The sequence below is a fragment of the Phocoena sinus genome, chromosome 9 (genome assembly GCF_008692025.1).
Source record: "Phocoena sinus isolate mPhoSin1 chromosome 9, mPhoSin1.pri, whole genome shotgun sequence".
Taxonomy (NCBI): Eukaryota; Metazoa; Chordata; class Mammalia; order Artiodactyla; family Phocoenidae; genus Phocoena; species Phocoena sinus.
The window spans coordinates 79,953,379-79,978,757 of NC_045771.1; the positions used below are offsets into that span (position 1 = coordinate 79,953,379).

At 34.9% G+C, this 25,379-nt stretch overlaps 1 protein-coding gene across 2 annotated transcripts in view; it reads left to right on the forward strand.

Moving 5' to 3' along the window:
* The window catches only part of SEMA3A (semaphorin 3A), a 228,951-nt gene that overhangs the window by 193,597 nt on the left and 9,975 nt on the right, over window positions 1-25,379 (forward strand). Inside the window, exons 13-16 of one of the 2 annotated variants that reach the window (XM_032642552.1) lie at window positions 11,999-12,040; window positions 16,278-16,435; window positions 19,027-19,094; window positions 21,938-24,343. In XM_032642552.1, the coding sequence (XP_032498443.1) occupies window positions 11,999-12,040; window positions 16,278-16,435; window positions 19,027-19,094; window positions 21,938-22,203 (534 nt within the window). In that variant the 3' untranslated portion in view covers window positions 22,204-24,343. Of the gene's footprint in view, window positions 1-11,998; window positions 12,041-16,277; window positions 16,436-19,026; window positions 19,095-21,937; window positions 24,344-25,379 lie in introns of those variants that run through there. The other variant, XM_032642551.1, reaches the window with a different exon arrangement.

Below are 25,379 nucleotides of genomic sequence, written 5' to 3' on the forward strand. Positions count from 1 at the left end.
CCCTCATAGTTTCAAGTACTTAATTTATTATCTTTTAGTACAATTAAGTTTTATCTTGTAGAATTGTATCATTATATCATGCCATTTAAAAAAATAAGGTACTTTTTATCTATTATTTTCCAGGATTTTATGAATCAGAATATGTATAATTTTGCAGTAATACTGTGTTCTAGCTAATTTTCATTCCCTACATCTCTGGGAGTTTAAGTTTACGTTTCACATCTTACCTTTGTTTTTTAATAGTAAATCAAATTTTAGTTTAAAAATATTACTTTAAGCTGATCTATTAAATGACTTTTAACAAAACCTTGAGAGGTTGGAAGCCAGCCATCTTGCCAACCCAAATATTTAATGTCTATTAGATTTTGTTAGTGTTTTGCAGTTTCCAGAGAAATACACAGCCGAATTACACTTATGATAACTATTGAATGACTTTTTTGTGGTTTTTTAAGATGTCATGAGAGAGGTTCTTTATTCAGTTTTTAACAATTAGGTATGAATATGTAATATTGTGCTTTCATGGAAATGATTGTTTATGAGTTTATAATTTTGTTAAAGGATTGTTTGCAACGTGGGACACATCTTCCAGAGATAAATGTTCCATTTTTCTCCCATATTCTGTTTTATGCATTGTTGTCATTATTATTTCTTTGGCACCCAGTAGACAAAACGTATTTGGGCAGAGTTTAGAGAAATATTTTCTTTCAACATTTTGTTCTATCAGGCAAAGTTCATACATATATTGTGGTCTAGCAATTGGAATATTTCACTGTCAAACTTTGTTTAATTTTGCAGAAGGAGGGCAAAAAACACATTAAAGCAATTTCTATAGACAGTGAAACAAGCGGAGAAATGTTACAGTTTCTGTATTTTTATTTGAGCCTTGCAAGTCATTCCATTTAACATAAAATAAAATTTAAAAGGGTTAATTTGAGCACTGTGGTAGTTTGACAAGGTAAATAGACAAGGAACAGATTTAGGGTCCTGGTGGTATCTGATACTCTTGGATTTTAAAAAGAAAGACATTTAATGTCAACCAACCAGCTAATTTTACCATAATATCATCTCCAGGAGACCATGTTCATTATGTGTCTTTGCTAGACTGAATAACCAAACCTCATATAAAATCCGGAATTAAAGCCAGTACTATGTCCATTGCCATCTTGAGGTTGGTTTTAGGAAAACACCCTGGCTAATCACAGAACGTTCCAGTGGTTCCAGTTACATCTAAGATACTTTTTTTCTGGGTGAAATCAAATCCCGATCAGAGTATATAAAGAAAAATATTCCTCAGTAATAAAATTTCCATTTTAGAGTAAAATTTTTGTAGGTAACAAGATGTGAGATAAAATCGGCCTTGGTATAGGGCTCTAGAAATGACTTTAAATAGCCATTATATATTCAAAATGGTATCAAAGTACTAAGACACAAACCTGATTCCAAATATTACTTGTGACCATTAATTGGTGTTTGAATCTCATTTACTATGTGATTCCAAACAAGTTGGTTAAAGTCACTTGAGCCTCCACTTCTTCATTTCATAATTTTTTTTAAATGAAGATTACTGGTAAATTGTAGCTATTGTTAACTAGTTATACAAATGAAAATCTCATTTAAAATAAATGCTTGAAAATCCTGCACCTGTACCTTGTTAAAAAAATATGCAAAAGGTATGAAAACCAGATGTATGCTGATTTTTACTTTACTCACATTGAGATTTTTTTTTCCCAGTCCAAAGAGGGTTTTACTTTTGAGACAGTGAGGTGTTCAAGTCGCAATGCATTTAGTACAGTGGGTTTTATTTATAGTCCTGTTGACTGCAAAGGATTGCAAGGCAGTTACATTGATAACGCATGCATTTTAAACCCAATTTATGCAATATTCCATGAACAGCTGAGCAAATAAAGAGTTTAATTTTCATTCAAATGTAAATCATAATTGATGCTTTCCAAAACCTAGTCTATTAACTCATTCTAAAGGAGCATCAGCATGCGTAGCATCCAGGGAGCTCTGTCAGATTCTCCTGGGATCAGCAGGTTGAAAAGCTCTGCAAGTGTGCAAGTTTAATAAGGACTAGATTAAAATATCTGAAAAAAATATATAGCAAATTAGAGTCATAGAAAATCTTGAAAAGATGCTAAGTTTTTAATTTCATTTTTACTTGAACTCCAATTAAATTTGCTCTTGAAACCAGTTTCATGAAAATGCTTATGAAGCTACATCTGTTTTAAATGAAAGTTATATTCATCACCAACTAGGGCTCAGAAAAAAATATAGCTTATTTAAATGGATGTCATCTTAATATATTGTCTATTAAAACTCAACCGCAGGCAGCATATAGCACATCCTATTCCAAACTGTTATTACTTTCCTAGTCTAAAAAATAAGTAAGTTTCTTTTAATTAAGAGATTCTAGGATCTTAATTGAAGAACGTTAAAATTATAATATGGCACAATGGAATTTCTTGTGTTTTGGGGTTTGTTTTGTTTTATAATTTATGTATGAAGTGATCATTTCCATCTACCTTATACACATTTAATTTTTTGTATTGTCAATGAATGTGAAATGTCTGAAAGTTCACCAGCTTCACTTTTATATAGTTTCACTGAAGTTTTTAAAAGAACTGAGACATAACTAACTTTCATTTTAATTATACTAGCTGTTGATTCTCTAAGAAGTACTTTCCTTGTACCTAGGCTATAAAATTTATTTCATGAAAGTCCCTATGAAGTTAGCTGCTTACATAACCACTTTTCCTGTGAAACTCTTGGAATGGAGGAAGCTGCTATGGAATATTTTCCTAGCTCTTTTAAATTCTTTGTTTGGGTTCACTTATTCCAATATTATGTAAACCGAAATACAACAGTCAGTTTTATCTTTTAAAACTAAAAATCTATGATGAATTGGCCCCTTGATTTTTGTGATTTGATGCTACTAAATTCCAAAGATCTTATTTCTGTATAGAGAAAATTGGTAGATATTTCTTTCATCATAGTTGTCTTTATGATTGACAGTTCCTGTAGAAAATTATTTTTAATATCATTAAACTCTGAAAATGGGAAATTATGGGAAATCTCTAACTTATCCCATCAAATTAATTTACATTCTAAATTATTTGTCTCATTTGTGTCTCAGGCAGGTTGTCTTAAATTTGTTAACAAAATTCTGTGCTCAGCTTAGATGTTAGGGTTCAAAGTGGAAATTTGCAATTCTGCAGTACTCAGGGGGTAATTAAAGCCACAAGAGTGGATAAGCCCACCAGGAGCATAATGTGGCATCCAAAGAAGAGTGGAAAGGAGTCAGCAAGGCAAGGCAAATATATGAGGAATGGCTGGAGATAGAAAAGACTGAAAAAGGCTAAGAATAGTCAATAAAGAGTTTCAAGGCATAATGAAACCTAAAGGAGGAAGCAGTCAAGAAGAAATGACTGGTCAATAGTGCCATATCAAACAAGAACTCCAGCAATAATAATAGACTGAAAGCTTCCATTCAGCATCAGTGATTTCTCTTTCTGAGAATCGTAGGCCACCTCTCTAGAGTAAGGGCTAGACTCAGTGGGCTGAGGGATGAATGGCACTGAATGGGACATGAAGAAGTAAAGATGGTGAGTATAGAATATTCAGATTATTTTCAAAGAAATTACAGCTAACTTTAAAGGATTAAGGAAAAACTTCTTTTAAAGGATGGCCTCCTTTATCTCATATACAAATTCAGCTGAAGGAACAGAGTATAATGGGGAGAGTAAAAGAGATAGGAGAGAAGGGGGAAAATTGGTAGGGAATTCATTTATTCATTCATTTACTCATTCATTATTTAACAAATATTTATTGACAACTTGCAAATTACACTTAACCTTTGAACAACTTGGGGGTTAGGCGCACCAACCCTTCAGGCAGGGGAAAATCTGAGTATAACTTTACAGTTGGCCCTCCATATCTGTGGTTTTGCATCAATGGATTCATCCAGCGCTGATGGTGTAGTACTATAGTATTTACAATTGAAAAAAATCCACATCTAAGTGGACCCACAAAGTTCAAACCCCTTTTGTTCAAGGGTCAACTGTAGGAGCAACAATCCCAGGTATGTGGCAGTGCACGAAACAGCCCCAAATCCCAGGCCTAAATTAGTGTGTCGGGCGGTAGGGGGGTGGGGAGGGCTGGGGCCAGGGGAAGATAAACAATTAAGAAAACATATGAGAGATTGGTTCAAAATGATGTAGTAGAAGGGCATGCTCTCAATCCCTCTTGCAAGAACACCAGAATCACAACTAACTGCTGAAGAGTCATCAACAAGAAGACACTGGAACTCACTAAAACAGATACCCCACATCCAAAGACAAAGGAGAAGCCACAGTGAGATGGTAGGAGGGGTGCAATCACAATAAGATCAAATCCCATAATTGCTGGGTGGGTGACTTACAAACTGGAGAACACTTATACCACAGAAGTCCACACACAGGAATGAAGGTTCTGAGCCCCAAGTCAGGCTTCCCAACCTGGGGGTCTCGCAATGGGAGGAGGAATTCCTAGAGAATCAGACTTTGAAAGCTAGTGGGATTTCATTGCAGGACTCTGACAGGACTGGGGAAAACAGAGACTCCACTCTTGGAGGGAACACACAAAGTATTGTGTGCATCGGGACCCAGGGGAAGGAGCAGTGACCCCATAGGAGACTGAACCAGACCTACCTGCTAGTGTTGGAGGGTCTCCTGCAGAGGTGGGGGTGGGGGGGCTGTGGCTCACCGTGGGGACAAGGACACTTGCTGCACAAGTTCTGGGAAGTACTCCTTGGCATGAGCCCTCCCAGAGTCCGCCAATAGCCCCAGCCAAGAGCCTGGGTAGGTTCCAGTGTTGGGTCACCTCAGGCCAAACAACCAACAGGGAGGGAACCCAGCCCCATCCATCAGCAGTCAAGTGGATTAAAGTTTTACTGAGCTCTGCCCACCCGAGCAACAGTCAGCTCTACCCACCACCAGTCCCTCCCATCAGGAAACTTGCACTAGCCTCTTAGATAGCCTCATGCACCAGAGGGCACACAGCAGAAGCAAGGAGAACTACAATCCTGAAGCCTGTGGAACAAAAACCACATTCATAGAAAGATACACAAGATGAAAAGGCAGAGGGCTATGTACCAGATGAAGGAACAAGATAAAACCCCAGAAAAACAACTAAATGAAGTGTAGACAGGCAACCTTCCAGAAAAAGAATTCAGAATAGTGACAGTGACGATGATCCAGGACCTTGGAAAAAGAATGGAGGCAAAGATCGAGAAGATGCAAGAAATGTTTAAAAAAGACCTAGAAGAATTAAAGGACAAACAAAACAGAGATGAACAGTACAATAACTGAAATGAAAAATACACTAGAAGGAATCAACAGCAGAATAACTGAGGCAGAAGAACAGATAAGTGACCTGGAAGACAGAATGTTGGGATTCATTGTTGCAGAACAGAATAAAGAAAAAAGAATGAAAAGAAATTAAGAAAGCCTAAGAGACCTCTGAGACAACATTAAATGCAACAACATTCACATTATAGGGATCCCAGAAGGAGAAGAGAGAGAGAAAGGACCCGAGAAAATATTTGAAGAGATTATAGTCGAAAACTTGCCTAACATGGGAAAGGAAATAGCCACCCAAGTCCAGGAAGCACAGAGAGTCCCATACAGGATAAACCCAAGGAGAAACACACCGAAACACATAGTAATCAAATTGGCAAAATTTAAAGACAAAGAAAAATTATTAAAAGCAGCAAGAGAAGAATGACAACATACAAGGGAACTCCCATAAGGTTAACAGCTGATTCCTCAGCGGAAACTCTACAAGCCAGAAGGGAGTGGCATGATATACTTAAAGTGATGAAAGGGAAGAACCTACAACCAAGATTACTCTACCTGGCAAGGATCTCATTCAGATTCGTTGGAGAAATCAAAGACTTTACAGACAAGCAGAAGCGAAGAGAATTCAGCACCACCAAACCAGCTCTACAACAAATGCTAAAGGAATTTCTCTAAGTGGGAAACACAAGAGAAGAAAAAGACGCACAAAAACAAACCCAAAACAATTAAGAAAATGGTAATAGGAACATCATATAGATAATTACCTAAAATGTGAATGGATTAAATGCTCCAACCAAAAGACACAGACTGGCTGAATGGATACAAAAATGAGACCCATCTATATGCTGTCTACAAGAGACCCACTTCACACCTAGGGACACATTCAGACTGAAAGTGAGGGGATGGAAAAAGATATTCCATGCAAATGGAAATCAATAAAAGCTGGAGTAGCAATACTCATATCAGATAAAATAGAGTTTAAAATAAAGAATGTTACAAGAGAAAAGGAAGGACACTACATAGTGATCAAGGGATCAATCCAAGAAGAAGATATAACAATTATAAATGTCTATGCACCCAACATAGGAGTACCTCAATATATAAGGTAACTGCTAAGAGCTATAAGAGAGGAAATCGACAGTAACACAGTAATAGTGGGGACTTTAACACCTCACTTACACCAATGGACAGATCATCCAAAATGAAAATGAAGAAACAGAAGCTTTAAATGACACAATAGACCAGATAGATTTAATTGATATTTATAGGACATTCCATCCCAAAACAGCAGATTACACATTCTCCTGAAGTGCACATGGAAATTTCTCCAGGATAGATCACATCTTGTGTCACAAATCAAGCCACAGTAAGTTTAAGAAAACTGAAATCCTATCAAGCATCTTTTCTGACCACAACACTATGAGAGTAGAAATCAATTACAGGGGAATAAACATAAAAAACACAAATACATGGAGGCTAGACAATACGTTACTAAATAACCAAGAGATCACTGAAGACATCAAAGAGGAAATCAGAAAATACCTGGAGACAAATGACAGTGAAAACACAACGATCCAAAACCTATGGGATGCAGCAAAAGCAGTTCTAAGAGGGGCGTCTATAGCTATACAAGCCTACCTAAAGAAACAAGAAACATCTCAAATAATCTAACCTAACACCTAAAGGAACTAGAGAAAGAAGAACAAACAAAACCCAAAGTTAGCAGAAGGAAAGAAATCATAAAGATCAGAGCAGAAATAAATGTCATAGAAACAAAAAAAAAAACTGTAGCAAGGATCAATAAAACTAAAGGCTGGTTCTTTAAGAAGATAAACAAAATTGATAAACCATTAGTCAGACTCATCAAGAAAAAGAGGGAGAGGACTCAAGTCAATATTAGAAATGAAAAAGAAGTTACAACGGACACTGCAGAAATACAAAAAATCCTAAGAGACTACTACAGGCAACTCTATGCCAATAAAATGGACAACCGGGAAGAAATGGACAAATTCTTAGAAAGGTATAACCTTCCAAGACTGAACAAGGAAGAAATAGAAAATATGAACAGACCAATCACAAGTAATGAAATTGAAACTGTGATTAAAAATCTTCCAAAAAACAAAAGTCCAGAACTAGATGGCTTCACAAGTGAATTCTTTCAAACATTTAGAGAACAGCTAACACCCATCCTTCTCATACTCTTCCAAAAAATTGCACAGGGGGCTTCCCTGGTGGCGCAGTGGCTGAGAATCTGCCTGCCAATGCAGGGGACACAGGATCGAGCCCTGGTCTGGGAAGATCCCACATGCCGCGGAGCAGCTAGGCCTGTGAGCCACAACTACTGAGCCTTTGCATCTGGAATTTGTGCTCCACAAGAAGAGAGGCTGCAACAGTGAGAGGCCCATGCACCGCGATGAAGAGTGGCCCCCGCTCGCCACAACTAGAGAAAGCCCATGCACAGAAACGAAGACCGAACACAGCCATAAATAATTAATTAATTAAAAATTGCACAGGAAGGAACACTCCCAAATTCATTCTTGCGGCCACCATCACCCTGATACCAAAACCAAAGATACTACAAAGGAAAATTACAGACCAATATTATTCATGAATATAGATGCAGAAATCCTCAACAAAATACTAGCCTGCAGAATCCACCAACACATTAAAAGGATCGTACACCATGATCAAGTGGGATTTATCCCAAGGATGCAAGGATTCTTCAGTATATGCAAATCAATCAATGTGATATACCATATTAACAAATTGAAGAATAAAAACCATATGATCATCTCAACAGATGCAGAAAAAGCTTTTGACAAAACTCAATACGCATTTATGGTAAAAACTCTCCAGAAAGTGGGCATAGAGGGAAACTACCTCAACATAATAAAGGCCATATATAACAAACCCACAGCAAACATCATTCTTTTTTTTTTTTTTTTTTTTTTTTGCAGTACGCAGGCCTCTCACTGTTGTGGCCTCTCCAGTTGCAGAGCACAGGCTCCGGACGTGCAGGCTCAGCAGCCATGGCTCGCGGACCCAGCCGCCTCGCAACATGTAGGATCTTCCCGGACCGGGGCACGAACCTGTGTCCCCTGCATTGGCAGGTGGACTCTCAACCACTGCGCCACCAGGGAAGCCCCAAACATCATTCTTAATGGTGGAAAACTGAAATCATTTCCTAAAGATCACAAACAAGACAAGGATGTCCACTCTCACCACTATTATGCAACATAGTTTTGGAAGTCCTAGCCATGGCAGTCAGAGGAGAAAAAGAAATAAAAGGAATAGAAATTGGAAAAGAAGAAGTAAAACTGTCACTCTTTGCAGATGACATGATACTATACATAGAGAATCCTAAAGATGCCACCAGAAAACTATTAGAGCTAATCAATGAATTTGGTAAAGTTGCAGGATACAAAATGAATGCACAGAAATTTCTTGCATTCCTATACACTAATGCTGAAAGAGAAATTAGGTAAACACTCCCATTGCAACAAAAAGAATAAAATACCTATGAATAAGCTTACCTAAGGAGACAAAAAGACCTGTACGCAGAAACTATAAGACACTGTTGAAAGAAATTAAAGATGATACCAACAGATGGGGAGATATACCATGTTCTTGGATTGGAAGAATCAATATTGTGGAGATGACTGTACTACCCCAAGCAATCTACAGATTCAGTGCAATTTCTATCAAATTACCAATGGTATGTTTTACAGAACCAGAACAGAAACTCTTAAAAAAAAATTATTTGCAAATGAATCAACAGACAAAGGGTTAATCTCCAAAATATATAAACAGCTCATGCCGTTTAATATTAAAAAACAAACAACCCAATCCAAAAATGCGCAGAAGACCTAAATAGACATTTCTCCAAAGAAGACATACAGATGGCCAAGAAGCACATGAAAAGCTGCTCAACATCACTAATTATTAGTGAAATGAAATCAAAAGTACAATGAGGTATCACCTCACACCAGTTAGAATGGCCATCATCAGAAAATCTACAAACAACAAATGCTGGAGAGGGTTTGGAGAAAAGGGAACCCTCTTGCACTGTTGGTGGGAATGTAAATTGATACAGCCACTATGGAGGCTCCTTAAAAAACTAAAAATAGAATTACCATATGACCCAGCCATCCCACTACTGGGCATATACCCTGAGAAAACCATAATTCAAAAAGACACATGCACCCCAACGTTCATTGCAGCACTGTTTGCAATAGCCAGGTCATGGAAGCAACCTAAATGCCCATCGACAGATGAATGGATAAAGAAGATGTGGTACATACATACAATGGAATATTACTCAGCCATAAAAAGGAATGAAATTGGATCATTTGTAGAGACGTGGATGAATCTAGAAACTGTCATACAGAGTGAAGTAAGTCAGAAAGAGAAAAACAAATATTGTATATTATCGCATATATGTGGAATGTTGAAAAATGGTACAGATGAACGGGATTGCAGGGCAGAAATTGAGACAGAGACGTAGAGAACAAACGTGTGGACACCAAGGGGAGAAAGGAGCAGGGGTGGGGGGGGGGTGATGAATTGGCCGATTGGGATTGACATGTATACACTGATGTGTATAAAATGGATGACTAATAAGAGTCTGCTGTATAAAAAAGTAAAATTCATAAATTCAAAAAAAAAAAACATGTGAGATGCCTCTGCTGCTGTCCTCATATCCTGTCAACCTCACCTCTGTTTCCCACTGTGTGTCTTTCAGTTTTTGCCCCAGCACTTCCCTGACAGGCAAAAGGGCAAGCAAGAGTCACAACTGAGGGTGTGGGAGATTTAACAACCCTGTGGGCATCCAAAGAGTAATGGAATATTTCCATATATTTATATATGTATAAAACTTTTCTTGGTACAAGCCTCAGTGGATAGTTTAGAGAGTCATTGTCTACTATCCTCAGATTTTGTCTCAGTGGTACTTATGTGACCTACTTTTTATTGACTTTTCCTCCCTCCTCTCAATCCTTAGTTCCTTACTCTTACTCCCTACCTTCAGATAAGAGCTTTGAGGTATCGGAGGAAACTCACCTCCTATACCTATATGACTCAAGATAAATGTCATATATAAATCATATATGCATAAATGTTATATATATTTCTAGATAGTGATAAGCACTCGAGAGAAAAACTAAAGCAAGGTAAGGATATGGGAGTGTGTGTGCACATGTGTTGAGTGTGTATGTTGTGCATGTGAAAGAGGAGAGATTTGAATAAACACTGTGTGATGAGCACATTTGTAAAGTATTTTATATTTATTCATTCATTTAATCGTCTTAGCAGTCCTATGAGGAAGGTACCATTGTTTTCATTTTTCAGATGAGAAAACTAAATTCGAGATTCTATACCACACCTAGTATCACACTTCTGGCCAAGTTTGTGTTACTACTATTTGAACCCATACATTTGACCCCAGAGTGCAACTCTTTACCCTTTCTTCAGGGCTTAACTTCAGTCACCTACACAGGGAGACCTTTCAGGATTTTGTTCTTCCCACCTAAGCCTCTTTGTCATCAGCTGTCTCTGAAACCCCCCAGCCGTTTCTTCTTAGAGTTGTGTTTGTCATTGATGAGACATAGGATGGAGCACAGTTAAATGAAAGTGAATCTAAGAGTATAAGCGAATACATTCAGGTGAATAGCCTTTTGGTGGTCTAAGTTATTCAAAGAACAGTCTTTATTTATGCAACATACATAGGTTTATGATAAGCTTTAGCAGAACACTTCAGCAAAGTGTATTGGTGATTACTTCCCTAGTCCTGACTGCTCTAGATGAGCCTGTTGATAGAAATTAAAGAGATTATGTTCTCCAGCAGAGACCTGAAGTGAAGGTCTTTGTGTCTTAGTCATTTTAATAATAAAGAAATAATCTCATCCCAACTGAGCTCTCACAGTTCTTGACAGCTGGAAACCAGCTTAGTACTCTCAGCTCATCCTTGGCGCTATTAGGAGCTGGCCTGACAGTCTCACGTATGCCATGGTCTTGGTGTTCTCCAGTTGAACATACAAATTTTCACAGATCCCCAACATCAGATGAGGCCATTCTCAGACCATTATGAATCAAAAAAAAAAAAAAAGGCAAGACCATTCTGTAATCATGTCTGAATATCTAAACACAGAAAAGAACGTAAACGTTGTCCAAACAATAAAAATGACCAAATATCTCCCTACCCTGCCCTAGTGAGTGATTGCTACTTTACCTATCACTACTTTAGCTTCACTGTTTTTCCCTCCTAAATAAGACTTATGAAGATACCTAATCATAGAATTACCTCTGCTTTTTGACAGCATCCAATGCAAAGCAAAGCCCTACTTCCTGGAACCCTTCCTTAAGTTACCTAACGCAAGCCCAAAACGTATAAGTCCTTTCCATCCCTCTTACTGAGCTTCCCATGAACAGTGGGCAATAAACCCAACCTGATTCATGGGTATGTTCCTGATGGTCGTTAACTGGAGGATGCACTTATTGTCTGCTCCATACATACAACACTTGTCTATGCAATTTCTTTTACATGTCTTATTTCCCAATTATAGTGCTTCTTACAGGCACTGAAGTTATCTTTTTGGAAATTTATGTTGGTATTTTATGACTTTTCTAATTGACTAAACAATTCACATTTTGTTTTTCTTCTTTAGGAACCAACTGCTATTTCAGCAATGGAGCTTTCCACTAAGCAGGTACTATATTCTATATTTTGTTAATTTTATGTTTCAAATAGATAAATATGTTCCATCAGATTTTATGGATTTATTAACAGTTGTTCAAAAAACAAGAGAAAAAATTCTTACAATAACTAGTAGGAAACTAAAGATAATTTTCATTGCCCTCGTGCTTTTGACCAGTCTCATATATGTCCTATAAATATATTTCTTAGATCACTATTTGTTGTAAATTTTCATTTATAGCATTTCTTTTTTGGTCATTATAATATAATTTACTCAGTAATTATTTTCATCTGTCTATCCTTTAAAATAACATTGGTGACTATTTCAGAATATAAATAAATTTATAATTTAATTTGTATGTGTAAACAGAATACATTATATAGGGTAATAAAATTATGCACTGGACTATATATTTTTGGGGGATTTTTACTTAAAAGTTAATTTTACTTTTTCAGTAGTATTGTGTGCTAGAGAAAACATTTAGTTTGGCTAAATATAAAAGGGAAGCAGCAAAATGGTCACTGCCAAATGATGTTATTAAACTCCATGGATTCAAAGGTTAAGGGCAGCGTGTTAATAGTCTTTTCATTCACGTTGAATGAATGCTTTGGCAAGACTCTTAAGAAACACAAATGACTTCTAAATGCTCAATGATATGGGCAAAACAAATATAATTTTAACTTCTAATGAATTACCTTTTCCACATAAATGTTACCTAGCCTTTCTATCCAGTATATCAAAGGTAGCTAAAAAGAAAAAAATGGCTTGGATCCTGAGTTGAAATTAATTATTAAATAACCTAGAAGAAAAAGCCAGGAAGGTGTAGGGAGCCCTTTACTCACTGTAAACTTACATACAAGTTTTGTATGAAAACTTATATACAAAATTATTGAATCTGAGAATGATTTGGTGAATCTTATTTCTTAACTGTTTACATGTTGTATCTCTGACCATACATTATTCCTCATACAGGATGCTAAAATACTGTGCCACTGAAACTCAGTATATATCCTTTCCACACATTCATATCAAAATAGATTGATAATCTCCAAGCTATTTAGAGAAATCCAGAGTGCAGATATTATTGACCTGATACTGTCATCTTACACTTCGTAAGTGTGTGTTCACCTGTTCTTGTAATCTAAAAATTGTCAAATGTTGGCAAGGAAATCCGGGGATTTCCAGGATAGTAGCTAGACCAAGATATTCTTTCCTGTAATGATTTTTTAAATTATTTACTTATTTTCTGCTAGACTTCTTTGTCAACGTTAATTACATTGCATCTAGTTTTGTAAATCATTTCTTTCTGTTTTAACGTGTTTAAACCTACCTTAAGAATTGCCTATTAAATGCAACACATTTCACCAAAAAACAAACACAAACAATTTATCAACCTAAAATACTATGTTAGAAGAAAGTGTCCCTAGCCTTCATTTTCCATTACTGGAAAATTTTCACAACATTAGATGGAGTTTCATTTCCATTCAGATGTGACTGGAGTTTGATTTCATTCAGATGTGACTCAATTTCATTTATGCTCATGGAAATTTTAAAACTGAGGCAGTAGTTTCATGAGGGAGAAGCAGTGTTGCAACTAATTTTCTGGTTAAATGGGCTCATCTCCTGCTATGAACCACAACTTGTTAAGGAGGTTAGTGAGAAAGCCTGTGGTGATGTTAAATTGGGCAGAAAAACATGTCAGGTTATTTGCTGGTGACTGGATTATGCTCAATGGTGCCTGCAAGCGTCCCCCATATTTCATTTAAATAGCATAATTCATTGTGAAAATCATTAATAGTACTGCAGAATAATCGTTAAATATAAACTACATTGAATTGTATTTAATTTGGGGCATTTTATCACACTTTAGGTTTTCATTACAATAATTTCAGTTGTCATATTTTTGGTTTCATATTCTTCTCATGTATTATTTCTCTGATTTTCTCCTAAAGGAATCTGACAGATTTAGATATTATCATTTGGATAACAACTCCTTTACTACTCAGTGCCATATTCTTATAGAAATCTATAAGTATGAATTTCATTCATGCTTCTTAAAAGTTATTGGCCAAACATAGAAATCTTTTTCTTAGGTATAACCAACTTGGTCAGTAGCTTTTAAAATAGTTATGACCACAGTATATGGTTTGGCATGTCTGTATTCACCAATGCCAACCATGCTTCTAGAAACTGCTACCCCATTTTAACTAGTTTAATTGTTGTTTAAACATTATGTTTGTTTCATTTTTTATCATATTGAGATTGCTGGCCTTCAATACAATCTAAGTTTTTTTTTTTAAAGGTGCTTTTGGAAGAGAGAAAGAATAGGAGGGGAAAAAAAAGAATAAAGAATTTCTTTCCATTAGTTAAGTTCCCTGTTAATATTTTTCAAATTATGATCAACTGTTATCACATGCAGGTTCTATAGATGCTTTAAGAGCGGTACAAATCAATATAATTTTCTCTCAACCGAAAAACTTAATAATACTTCATCTTTTCCTCCCAGAGACTTTAACTATCATTTCTTAATTTGCCATGGTTTGTAGCATCTTTCAATATAATAATACAAGGTGAATATAGTAAGAAGTTGATTTTCTGTAATATATTCCATATTCTATATACTCTACTATGTTCATATACTATAAATATTCTTCACTTACTGAAATGGAATAAGCAATCAGTATATCTGCCTCCATAATAATTTAGTTTTTATTGTATTATTTCGTACCCCTTTTTTTCCATTTCTTATATTAAGATATAAGTAAGTTGGTTAGCTTTCAGCATATAATTATTTTCTAAAGGTACTCCTTATACCCTCAATAATTTCATAGATTCTAATAGTTACTTACATCTTCATTTAAACATATCTATTTACATATGTAGTCCCATCTTTGAGAGCCTTTTGGAAATGCAGTTTTAATTATATCCATTGCTGACTGTTAGACAATTCGTTATAGTAAAAGAGCACACCATGGTTCAGAGACTGGCTTTTCTGTAACTTATTTTCATTTATATAGTGGAAAATTAAAATACACTTTTGAGGTCTTTTTCATATGTACTGTCATGTTTCAGTATTTTCACAACTTTTATTTAATGTTTTATTATAATTATTCAGTCATCTAAAGCAAGAAAGGGAGCTATGACACCAATTACAGTAAAATGTAGAAAAGTCACACAACAGTCTTATTTGTATGTCATTTTGTATTTACATAAATTTGCAACTGGTATGCTACACTGGTTCAACTTTGTTAAAGGTACTTTTTAACTTGTATTGAAATCCTGAAGTAGTTACTGTTAGAAAGCTTTTTTCCCCCCAATTCTGGCTTCTTTGATAATTTCAAATTCACTGAAGATAGTGGCAGCATAGACATTTTATCTAGATATATACTTTAAAGATCTAGTTAAACATGCTCATTTTATGAATAAGGAAGTTAAGTCTTAGAAAAATTATGTGAAAGGCCCAAGATCACAAGAGAGTTAATGTCAGGCAAGACCTAGGATCCAGGTATGTTGATGCCCAATACCCCACTTTTTCCCACAACACTTGAGTTTTTTGTTCAAGTCCACGGCACCAGCCAGAGTGTACTTGATTCCCCTATCTGAGATCTTTCGCATGAGAAGTAATTGAGTACTTTTGTTTAAAGTAATCTTCCTGGAGGTAGTGCAAAGGCAAGACATTTAGCGTTGAGCAAAACTTCTTACCAATGCAAGTGCCAAAACTTCACCCTTTCCCTTCTTATAGGAGGGCAGACTGCGTTACAGGCAATTCAGTAGGGCACCCAAGAGTCAAAAGCAAAAGATCCCTGCCTCAAGACCAATCAGAATACATGACAATGTAGATAATCTGATTAATCAAAATTATAAACAGTAGAAATTTAAAAAGCAACCTAAGAGCAAAAACTGAAGGTTTGAACTTTATATTGCTCGGTGTCTTACTGTCTAAAATTTTTTATTTTTATGAGATTTAATTGACATATAACTATTGCTGTCTTCCTTTATCTTCCCTTGGTTTTACACTTATAAAATATACCTGTTTCAGTCAACTATTTAGATTTTGGTCTTGCTCTATTTTAAATGGTCACATTTCTTGCCAGGCCTTTGAAGAAACTACCAATAATGGAATGTTTTTAAACCCACAGATATAAATGCATCTTTGCTAAGCTGGAACCTTTTTTGTTGTTGTTTTTAAGAAAAAAATAGATTTGAAAAACAAGGTAGATTTTGTCCTAACAGTAAACTCTTTCCACAGCAACAACTATATATCGGCTCTACTGTGGGAGTCACACAGCTCCCTTTACACAGATGTGATATTTACGGGAAAGCCTGTGCAGAGTGCTGCCTTGCCCGAGACCCTTACTGTGCCTGGGATGGCTCTTCATGCTCTCGCTATTTTCCTACTGCAAAGAGGTAGGAGGAATATTAGAAATAAACACAGTGTTTCATATTTATCTTATCTGATTCCATTTTTGGAACAACTTCTTCATATAAATACATCACCTTTTTTCTGATGAATAAAATGAGGTGTTATACTTCAGGGAACTCTTAGACACCTCCTAAACGTTGTACCCAAGCTTGGTTTACTTTTGTTTTAAAAAACAAAAACACTTTCTTATTTTGACAAAATAGTCATTTCAACGTATTCTCTACTACTCACTTAAGGCTACCTTTGCCCCTTGATATTCACCAGTATTTTAGAAACAAGCAATAGTAGATGAAGTAATATACAATACTTGCTAATATAAACCTAAGGATTAACAGTATGTACATGAACATATTGAAACCTTTAATAGAAATTAACATTATTAAGCCAATGCATTATAGGAGCAGTAAAATTTGTTTTGTTTTTTTATCTTAGCTAATGTTTTACAAGAAGGTAAGAATGTGGCTTTTTTCATTGCTAATGAGATGTGTTCTACAACATTTGGATCATTTTAAAGGTTTTGGAAAAATATTAGGGAAAAGAAATAACCCTAATATCTACTTAAATATTTTGATTACACACTAGATAATATTGACTGTAGTGTTAAATCATCTACAACTTAAATCTTTCATATAGTCAGTCCATATGGATTAAAACACAGTTACCTTGTTAATAATAATATTAAATAATAAATATTAAATTATTATTCCACTTAATAAATATGCAATTTTCTTAAGCCTTCAATATTCAGAATTTAGACAACATGTTGGTATTACTTTCATATACGTATTGACTTTGTTGGAAGTTTAAATTTAAAACAAGAACTTAGTGTGGAGGTAATGTGTTATTGATCAAAGAAACCATGGATAATTTAATAAATAGGAATATGCTGTTTTCACAGCAATTAAATTAAATTAATTAAGAATAAGGTTTTATGCTTCTTAAAATCAGTTAGCTCTAAAGAGCCTCTAATGTTGCTTGAAAGTGTGAAATTCATGTTTGAACTAAAAATGGGTATTATTTCCTTTCCATGTGAAAATATATAACATTGCCTAATTTAGTAATAATCCATTTGAATTTTAAGCTTTTATTAATGAGAGAGAAGATAAAAATAAGATCATAACTACATCTATAATAAGTTAAAAAGCTGGATGTTATTATACATTTGAAATGTGTTTATTGCATACCTAGAATCCAAGATTGAAGGAATTATCATTAACACATTTTTGTTGTGCCTTGCAGATTTTACTTAATCCAATTTCATGTGTCTTTGAAAAGGATGTTTAGAGGCCTCACAATTTATATATTCTTTGTGACGGCATTTTTCAAAAGCTTCAATGGCAATAAAAAACGCCTTCCCAAATGCTTTGTGGTTCGTGTTTCACAAGTTCCCTTGTTGGCTCAATTTTAAAATGTGCAACATCTGTTTGATAGTCTCACCAATTCTACAAATAGAAATCTATAAATACCTGGGACTTCTAAATTTATGAATACAGTAACAAATTCCATGTTTGCAATTCTCAGTGGCCTTTGTGAGAGCTCTTTTCAAGGATGGTAACTAACTTTGCAGCAAGACAATACCCATTAAAATAGATGCAGAAAACAGATGGGCAAGTGTCCCCAGTCTTTTCGAGTCAGTCACACAGAGCCAGTCTCCAGTTTTAGCCTTCTACTCCAACTACACATCTAGTTGGCACCACAACGGCTGGAGCCAACCTCCTTCCTCCCAGTCAACCAGTAGCCAAATGTAGAGAGAGGACTCCCAGAATGCACTGTAAGTAACATGATCTGAGCAGTAGAATGCAGGAGAAATTAATTTCGAGTTTTATAGCAAATTTAGCTTTTCTTTTAGAGGTAAGTTCGTCTTCTCTCCCACCTTCCTCTGATAAAAGGAGGAGCCTTGCTCCACGGTATTTGTTGTTGTTTTTGTCCTTTTATTCACTTCGCAGGTAAATTGGTTTGCAATCAAAACCATGTAATCATAAAAGAAATGTTTTATAAAAAAAAGTTGGTATAGCAACCAAAAAGAAAAATTAAAGACTAACTTACAAGTAGAATTCATAGTCTTAATAGTATAATTTAACAAAAGTCTATTTAAGGAATTATGTGTAAGTATTAAGAGAAAGAGAACATTCATGTGAGTTTTAATTTTCAGGCTTACTCCCTCATTAGAGATTAGGAAAAGAAGTTTAATTCTATTCATTGAATAAATGGGTTGCTCTTCTATATTTTGTGCTTTTTCCTCAGATTTTAAGATACTAAGAATTTTAGATTTTCTAGATGTTAGATATTTACTGACTGACATTCAGTAGCAAAAAGAAACCATGAATTTTCTGTTATCAATACTTTGAAAGACTTTTTGTTCATTGTTAGTACATTTATATACTATTTTCCATTTTGATCATCTTGCAGACTACTGTTATAGGTATAATGATCTACTTTTAAAAAATCTTTTAGGCAGATGTAGATGCATCTCTTCTGATAAACTTCCAGGGTCTTTGACTCTTCTCAGTTCTTATGACAAATTCCCAAGAGGGAATAGAGATACAGTAATAATTTTTAAATATAATTGTTTTAGACGCACAAGACGACAAGATATAAGAAATGGAGATCCACTGACTCACTGTTCAGACTTACAACACCATGGTAAGTTATAGCATTTTTAATCTTTCAACTTGCTAACACCAGGGTAAAACCATAAGCAATAATGCATATACGCACACATGCATACAAGTTATACACCTCTGCCAGAATACTTAGAGAAGTGCAACTGAAGAGAAAGAAAATCTTGTAGAAAGAAAATTCCAATGAACACAAAGCACTGAATTATGTTTTATTATTGTAGGTATGATAAATTCAGGATGTTAGACCCTTACGAGACTTAATGCTCAATTTTCTCATGTTAACCAAAAGGAGTCAAGTTTAAGCGCACGCTTTGTATGTGGTAGCAACCGGAGAGTAGTAGGCAGCAAATATATTCATTTAAATATATCAAAGAAGAAAGTGTAGTCTTAAAATAAGCCATGCAAATTACTCATTAATATACTCGTAATATAGACCCAGTATATTATTACTGGGCATCCTACTCAAGTAGAAGATGGTTTGGATGTCTTCACTCTGATTTAGTAGGATAGTCCCTTGAACTGGGGATTTTGGACCAAGTTCGTTTTATGTTTCCTAAATGATGTCAAGGCCTATTTAATGTCAAGTTGCTTATTTAATGATGAAATATCAACCAGTCTTCATTTAAAACGCAGTAAAATGGTAGTATAGCTCATCCCCCCCACCCCCACTTCAACCCTTTACAAAAACAATAATTAGGCTATGCTTCCCCCTGCTGGGAAAACTCAGCAGTGACATCACTGCTAACGAGCAGCTCAGTTAAAAATGGCTATCAAATGTAAACATTTTACATGTAATTGAACGTAATTATCCTTTAACTTTTTTGGTGCGTTTTACATTAATCTTAAAAGCAGGTATACTATTTTTTATCATTTACTTGGATTTGATTTACTAATTCTGTGTGTAGAACATTCATGGTTCATGAATGTTAAGAAAGAAAACACACTGTACGAATAGCACCCAGCAACATTCCAAAACCTAGTTGACTTTCTGAAAGTCCCTGTGTGTATCCTACATGTACTGGTATGTGATTCATGAATGTCCGCACAGTTGTTTGGGGGATGCCAATACCAGGAGACAGGTAGCCACAAATTGGGCCTATATTTTGAATTCATTTTGCTTGCAAAATTTCCTTATCTGTTATTTGTTTTCCTGTCTGTTATCGCTCTCATTATAAAAAAAAATACCACTAGATTGGAGCATATAAGTTTTTGTCTTTATACGGATTTAGTGCATTGTTGACACATCCTCATTTAATTTTTCGGATGGCATATTTCAATTGGACAACAAAATATCCACTAGTTTTCCATTTATTTCATGTAGAAATATTGAATTATGATCAGCAGCTTTTCAACAATACAGCATTATGAAATATTCCTTTTATTAAAGAGTATATTTGCTTAGATATAGAGAGGCTAATGTTAACTAACTAGAAGTAAAAGAAACAAGATGATGTAAGTAGAGCTCATTTCCAGTCGGATTTAATCTCCATGTCAATATGGACCTTGCTATTTTGCTCACTTTTTTATCTCTAGGTCTGTAACAGTTGCAATATTGTGAATATTGTAGATATTTAATAAATATTTGTTGAATGAATTATCTAAAAATTTCAAGCTATAGCATAATACTTACAAACTTTTGTTTCTCAATAGAGATTTGATCTAAATAGCATCCGTTATTTATTGTGAAAATGATTTGTCATACATTGTTATTAATACCATTGTATTCAGAAGTGGAATCTTTAAGAAATATCATAAACCAATTAACTAATAAATTATAGTTGCAAACCACTTTATGTAGGATACCGTGCTATGTTTTGAAGATTGCTAGAGAAATATATATATATATATATCTTATTAATACATCCATTTTTTTTAGCAATCAGTCCCTTCATAGACCCAGTTAGTGTTTTTTCAAAGTGACATATATGCTGGAATTATGAGTGTACATATATACAAGGAAAAGTTGACCGAAGTCATACTTCTTTTTAAAGTGAGGCTGTGGATAAATAAATATTATTAACAGTTGAATGAATGGGCTTTGGAGAGTGCTTCAGATTTTAAAGTTATGTTTTGATGAAATTAGAGTGGTGCAACCCTATAAACTTTGGGAATATAGAATTGCTTAGCTGTAGAAAGTAAAATGAATGTGAATAACTTTTTTCTTCTGATTCTTCAGTTGGAATGAATACTGTAGGGAGGAAAAATAATTTCTGTGTTTCAATGTTACTGAGTCTGTGTGTGTGTATAAAAACAACCCCAAGTAGATGCTTGTGATATATGGGAGGAAATGGTAAAATAGTTCAAGAAGCTCTGCAGTAGTAAAAACATTCCCTATTTTGAAGGCCTCTTTATTCCTTGTCTGCTTGTCTTGCTAATTGACCAAACATAAAAAATATACACCATAGATTACAGTAAATTTCAAATGTTTGGAAACTAAGTCAGACATTCCCATATGGTCAGACTGAGTCTTACCATTAGGAATCAGTGAATTATCTTGGAATAGGTGATGTCAATCTTTGACAGTAAAATGGGCAGAAATCCAGAGCTCAGCCCTATTAAATCATGTATGTTGCCTTGCTAATGTCCCGTCTCACATTGAATAAAATATATGTGCTCATATGGAAACATATAAAGATATGAGATGTTTTCACAGAAACTGCTAAGCAACCTGAAGCCAATTATACACTTCAGGACCATCAGTTCCAGCTGTAATGGTAAACATATTGTGTAAAACTCTATATTTTACATCTCCTGAGGTTTTAATAGAGGGACTGTATAAAATAACTCAGAATTAAGGTGGAAGACATTTCACTCTCGATGAAACCTTTAACACTTACTCAGTGCTCTGTTCGTTCTCTTGTAAAGGCAGCGCTAATGGTGAGCTGGACCAGGTGAAACAGAAGAATCCAGCTCCACTTCCCCTTGGTGCAGCACACTCTCCTCCATCACTGGTAGCCTTTTGCCTTGGGAAATTTCAGTACAAAACCCTAAATATATCTGCTAGCAGATCTTCTTGTCTTCCCATTCACTCATACACAATGCTAACGAGAAACCTCCAGTATGTTCCCTTTCCTAAAATAACTGTTGTGCACAGAATTGGAGCTTGTCTGACTTTGCATTCAAGAGCATAAGTGGTTGAGTCAATTTACCTTTAAACTACCTCTCATTCTTCCTTCTTTACTAAACGAGCTGTATTATGATCTACATGTCCAGAAAGGAAAAAGCTATACCAGAAGTAACAATTTTTGAAAATTAACATCTTAGATTTTTGTATCTTTGAAATATTTTATGTCCTAACTTCTACATTAATGCCATCATTGAATTTCACTTTGTAATAGTTCTCTTGGCTGTTCTACATACATGCATTTCCTTTCCAACAACCCACAGTAAAATGATGGCAGAATTCAACCTTCTTCATTATCTCCACAACTAGTTCATCTCAATTTATGTCTTGGTTGGCATAATTTAAATGAAATCATTCCAAAATTGTTCCAAAATTTCATAAAATATCTCTGGCAGTGTCATCTTTATGGTGTGCAGAGCTATAAATTTAGTATTTTGGAGCAATGCTAATCTGGTCTGTGCTTTAGCTTCTATTATACATGTAGAAAATCCAACTATGAATCTGAGCATTTGGCCCCAAGAGAAGCCTCAAGATTTGATAGATGAGCTGATGTCAGTCCTTAAAAAAATCCCTAACTTTAATAAATTACCAAATTGTATCAAGTCTAAGACGTCACTGAATGTAAGATGCACCATTATTTTATGTACTGCTTGGAGAGAAAAACTGCCCAAAATGGACAATCTAATATATGGTCCCAGCATCAAGCCAGAACGCAATATGCTTCAGTATTGGCACAAAGGAGAAATAAATTCCCAACCGAAAGAAGATAGCAAAGAAATTGGCCTGTTTTACTCCTTGGACCACAAAGGTGGTCCTCATGAAGGTTTAATTTCTGAATTCACAAATAAATTCCCAACCGAAAGAAGATAGCAAAGAAATTTGCCTGTTTTACTCCTTGAACCACAAAGGTGGCCCTCATGAAGGTTTAATTTCTGAATTCACACCAACGGCGTGGACCAAAAGCTTCAGACAAAACTTTAATTTAAGGAGCTGTCAGCTTAGTAGGGTCTCACGTGTCTGGAAGAAGTAAGAACAAATTATTTCTGGAAGAAAGCAACTTCAACTCAGATGGAGAACAACTGTAAGACATTCTGATATCAGAGATGTTAAATATAAAGGAGCATGCATCCTAGAATGAAATTATTATAGTAGTGTCTTCCATAACTTTTGTAAACCTTTTCTGAAACTGTTTTCACTGGAGAAAATCAATCCTCACCACAGTAGTCTTCTGACATTACGTTAGGCCAATAATCCATTTATTCATAGCACATGTACGCAAGACCTGCACACACAACCTGAATAAGAAGAAGAGATTTCAAATATTTTGTGCTATCATTGTTCCTTATTAAAGCTTTTAAATACGTCATCAGAGATCACCCAATTTATACATCTATAATTTAACTGTTGTAAATGAAAAGTTCTTAAACATGCTGTATTTTTTAATTCCAAAACTTATAAGGAAAACATATTAAATAAAATACAAGGTGGTATTTTTATTATTGTTTATGGAAGGTTTCTACTTCAGCAAATGGGTGTTTTCCATCATCTATCATATCTCTTCGGAAAATGTAAATTGAACATTAAAGTTCATGTTTCCTTATTTTTAAAGGTGTAAATTCACATGGTAATTTTACTCTGCCATGTAAATTATATGTGTTTTCTTGGTAAAGAATTTGCTATAAAGTCATGAAAATAAGACATATCAGACATTTAATATAAACTATATAGTACAGTAGATATCTTCATATTGGTGTTGCTTTTTAAAATAATTGAGTTTCAGCCCTCCCTATACTAAGAAGCATTGAGGCCTCTGATATCCCAAGATTATTAAGCACATTATTAAAATGGCTTCATAGTTAACTTCAAAACATGTCAATTTAATTTGTGTATTTTAAATCAATATATACCTTACAAATAAGATACTAGCAATTCTTTCTACAATAATTACCTATGAACAATAAAATTAAAATATCCTAGTCATATCTCTCTGTTTATCCATCTGCCTATCTATACACTGACAAGAGCATTTTAACACAAATCCACAGGTATCTGTGAATTCAAGGAAAGCTGGAAACTCCTTGAATTGTAAAATTCCAAGTGTCGTATTCTGCTTGATAATTATTTCCCAGCACCAGAGACAGATCTTAATTTAGGGCATAAAACAAAATAGTTTAAAATTTAAATTTATTTTAGCAATTTGATAAATTATAAGTTTAAATGTTCTCTAAGGTTTCATTGATTGAGTCTTTTTTGCACTTGAGAAATAGATGTATTGAGCATATGGACTTTAATACATACGCACACATTTCTAGGCACATGTATGCATGCAAACTCACATGCAACGTTTACTGAGAAGCTAGCTGGTATAAGCATCACACAAAACACTGGAGAAATATTATACTAAGCATTATTGTGATGAATAAACAACTAGTACCCCTGTTATATAGCTGTAAATTTGTGTTAAGTGCACTACAGTATATAAGATTATTAAATCAGTTGTTAACCATCTTAATATTCAGTCAGGCCCAAAATATACATGAATGTCAAGGATGAATGTTAAGGATGAGTGAAACTTTTGTCTTCTTTTTATATTTTATTTTATTTATTTATTTATTTTTTTGTGATACGCGGGCCTCTCACTTTGTGGCCTCTCCCGTCGCGGAGCACAGTCTCCGGACGGGCAGGCTTAGCGGCCATGGCTCACGGGCCCAGCCGCTCTGCGGCATGTGGGATCTTCCCAGACTGGGGCACGAACCCGTGTCCCCTGCATCGGTAGGCGGACTCAACCACTGCGCCACCAGGGAAGCCCTTCTTTTTTTATTTTTAAATATTTTATAGCTTCCCAAGAGTTATTAATTCATCCATGAAATGCCTTTTCAGCTACTGCTACTTTAGGAAATATTTATTATTCATCCACTTGAAGTCAAATTAGAGTCTTTTCTATTTATAAAGTACCACTTGTATTTCTGGAGAAAATAATCAGAATCCAGTAAGAAAAATCTAAGTAATGTTGTTTATAATAAGAAGTGCATATCTCCAGCTTTCTGTGTCACCATGAGTTGGTGGACAACATTTCCTTTCCTCCTTTACTTGACCTTTTACATTGAATAATATTGGCAAAAAATTTACAGTGTAAAATATTAAAATTACAATGTGATGAAAACAAGTGGAATTAGATTTCTC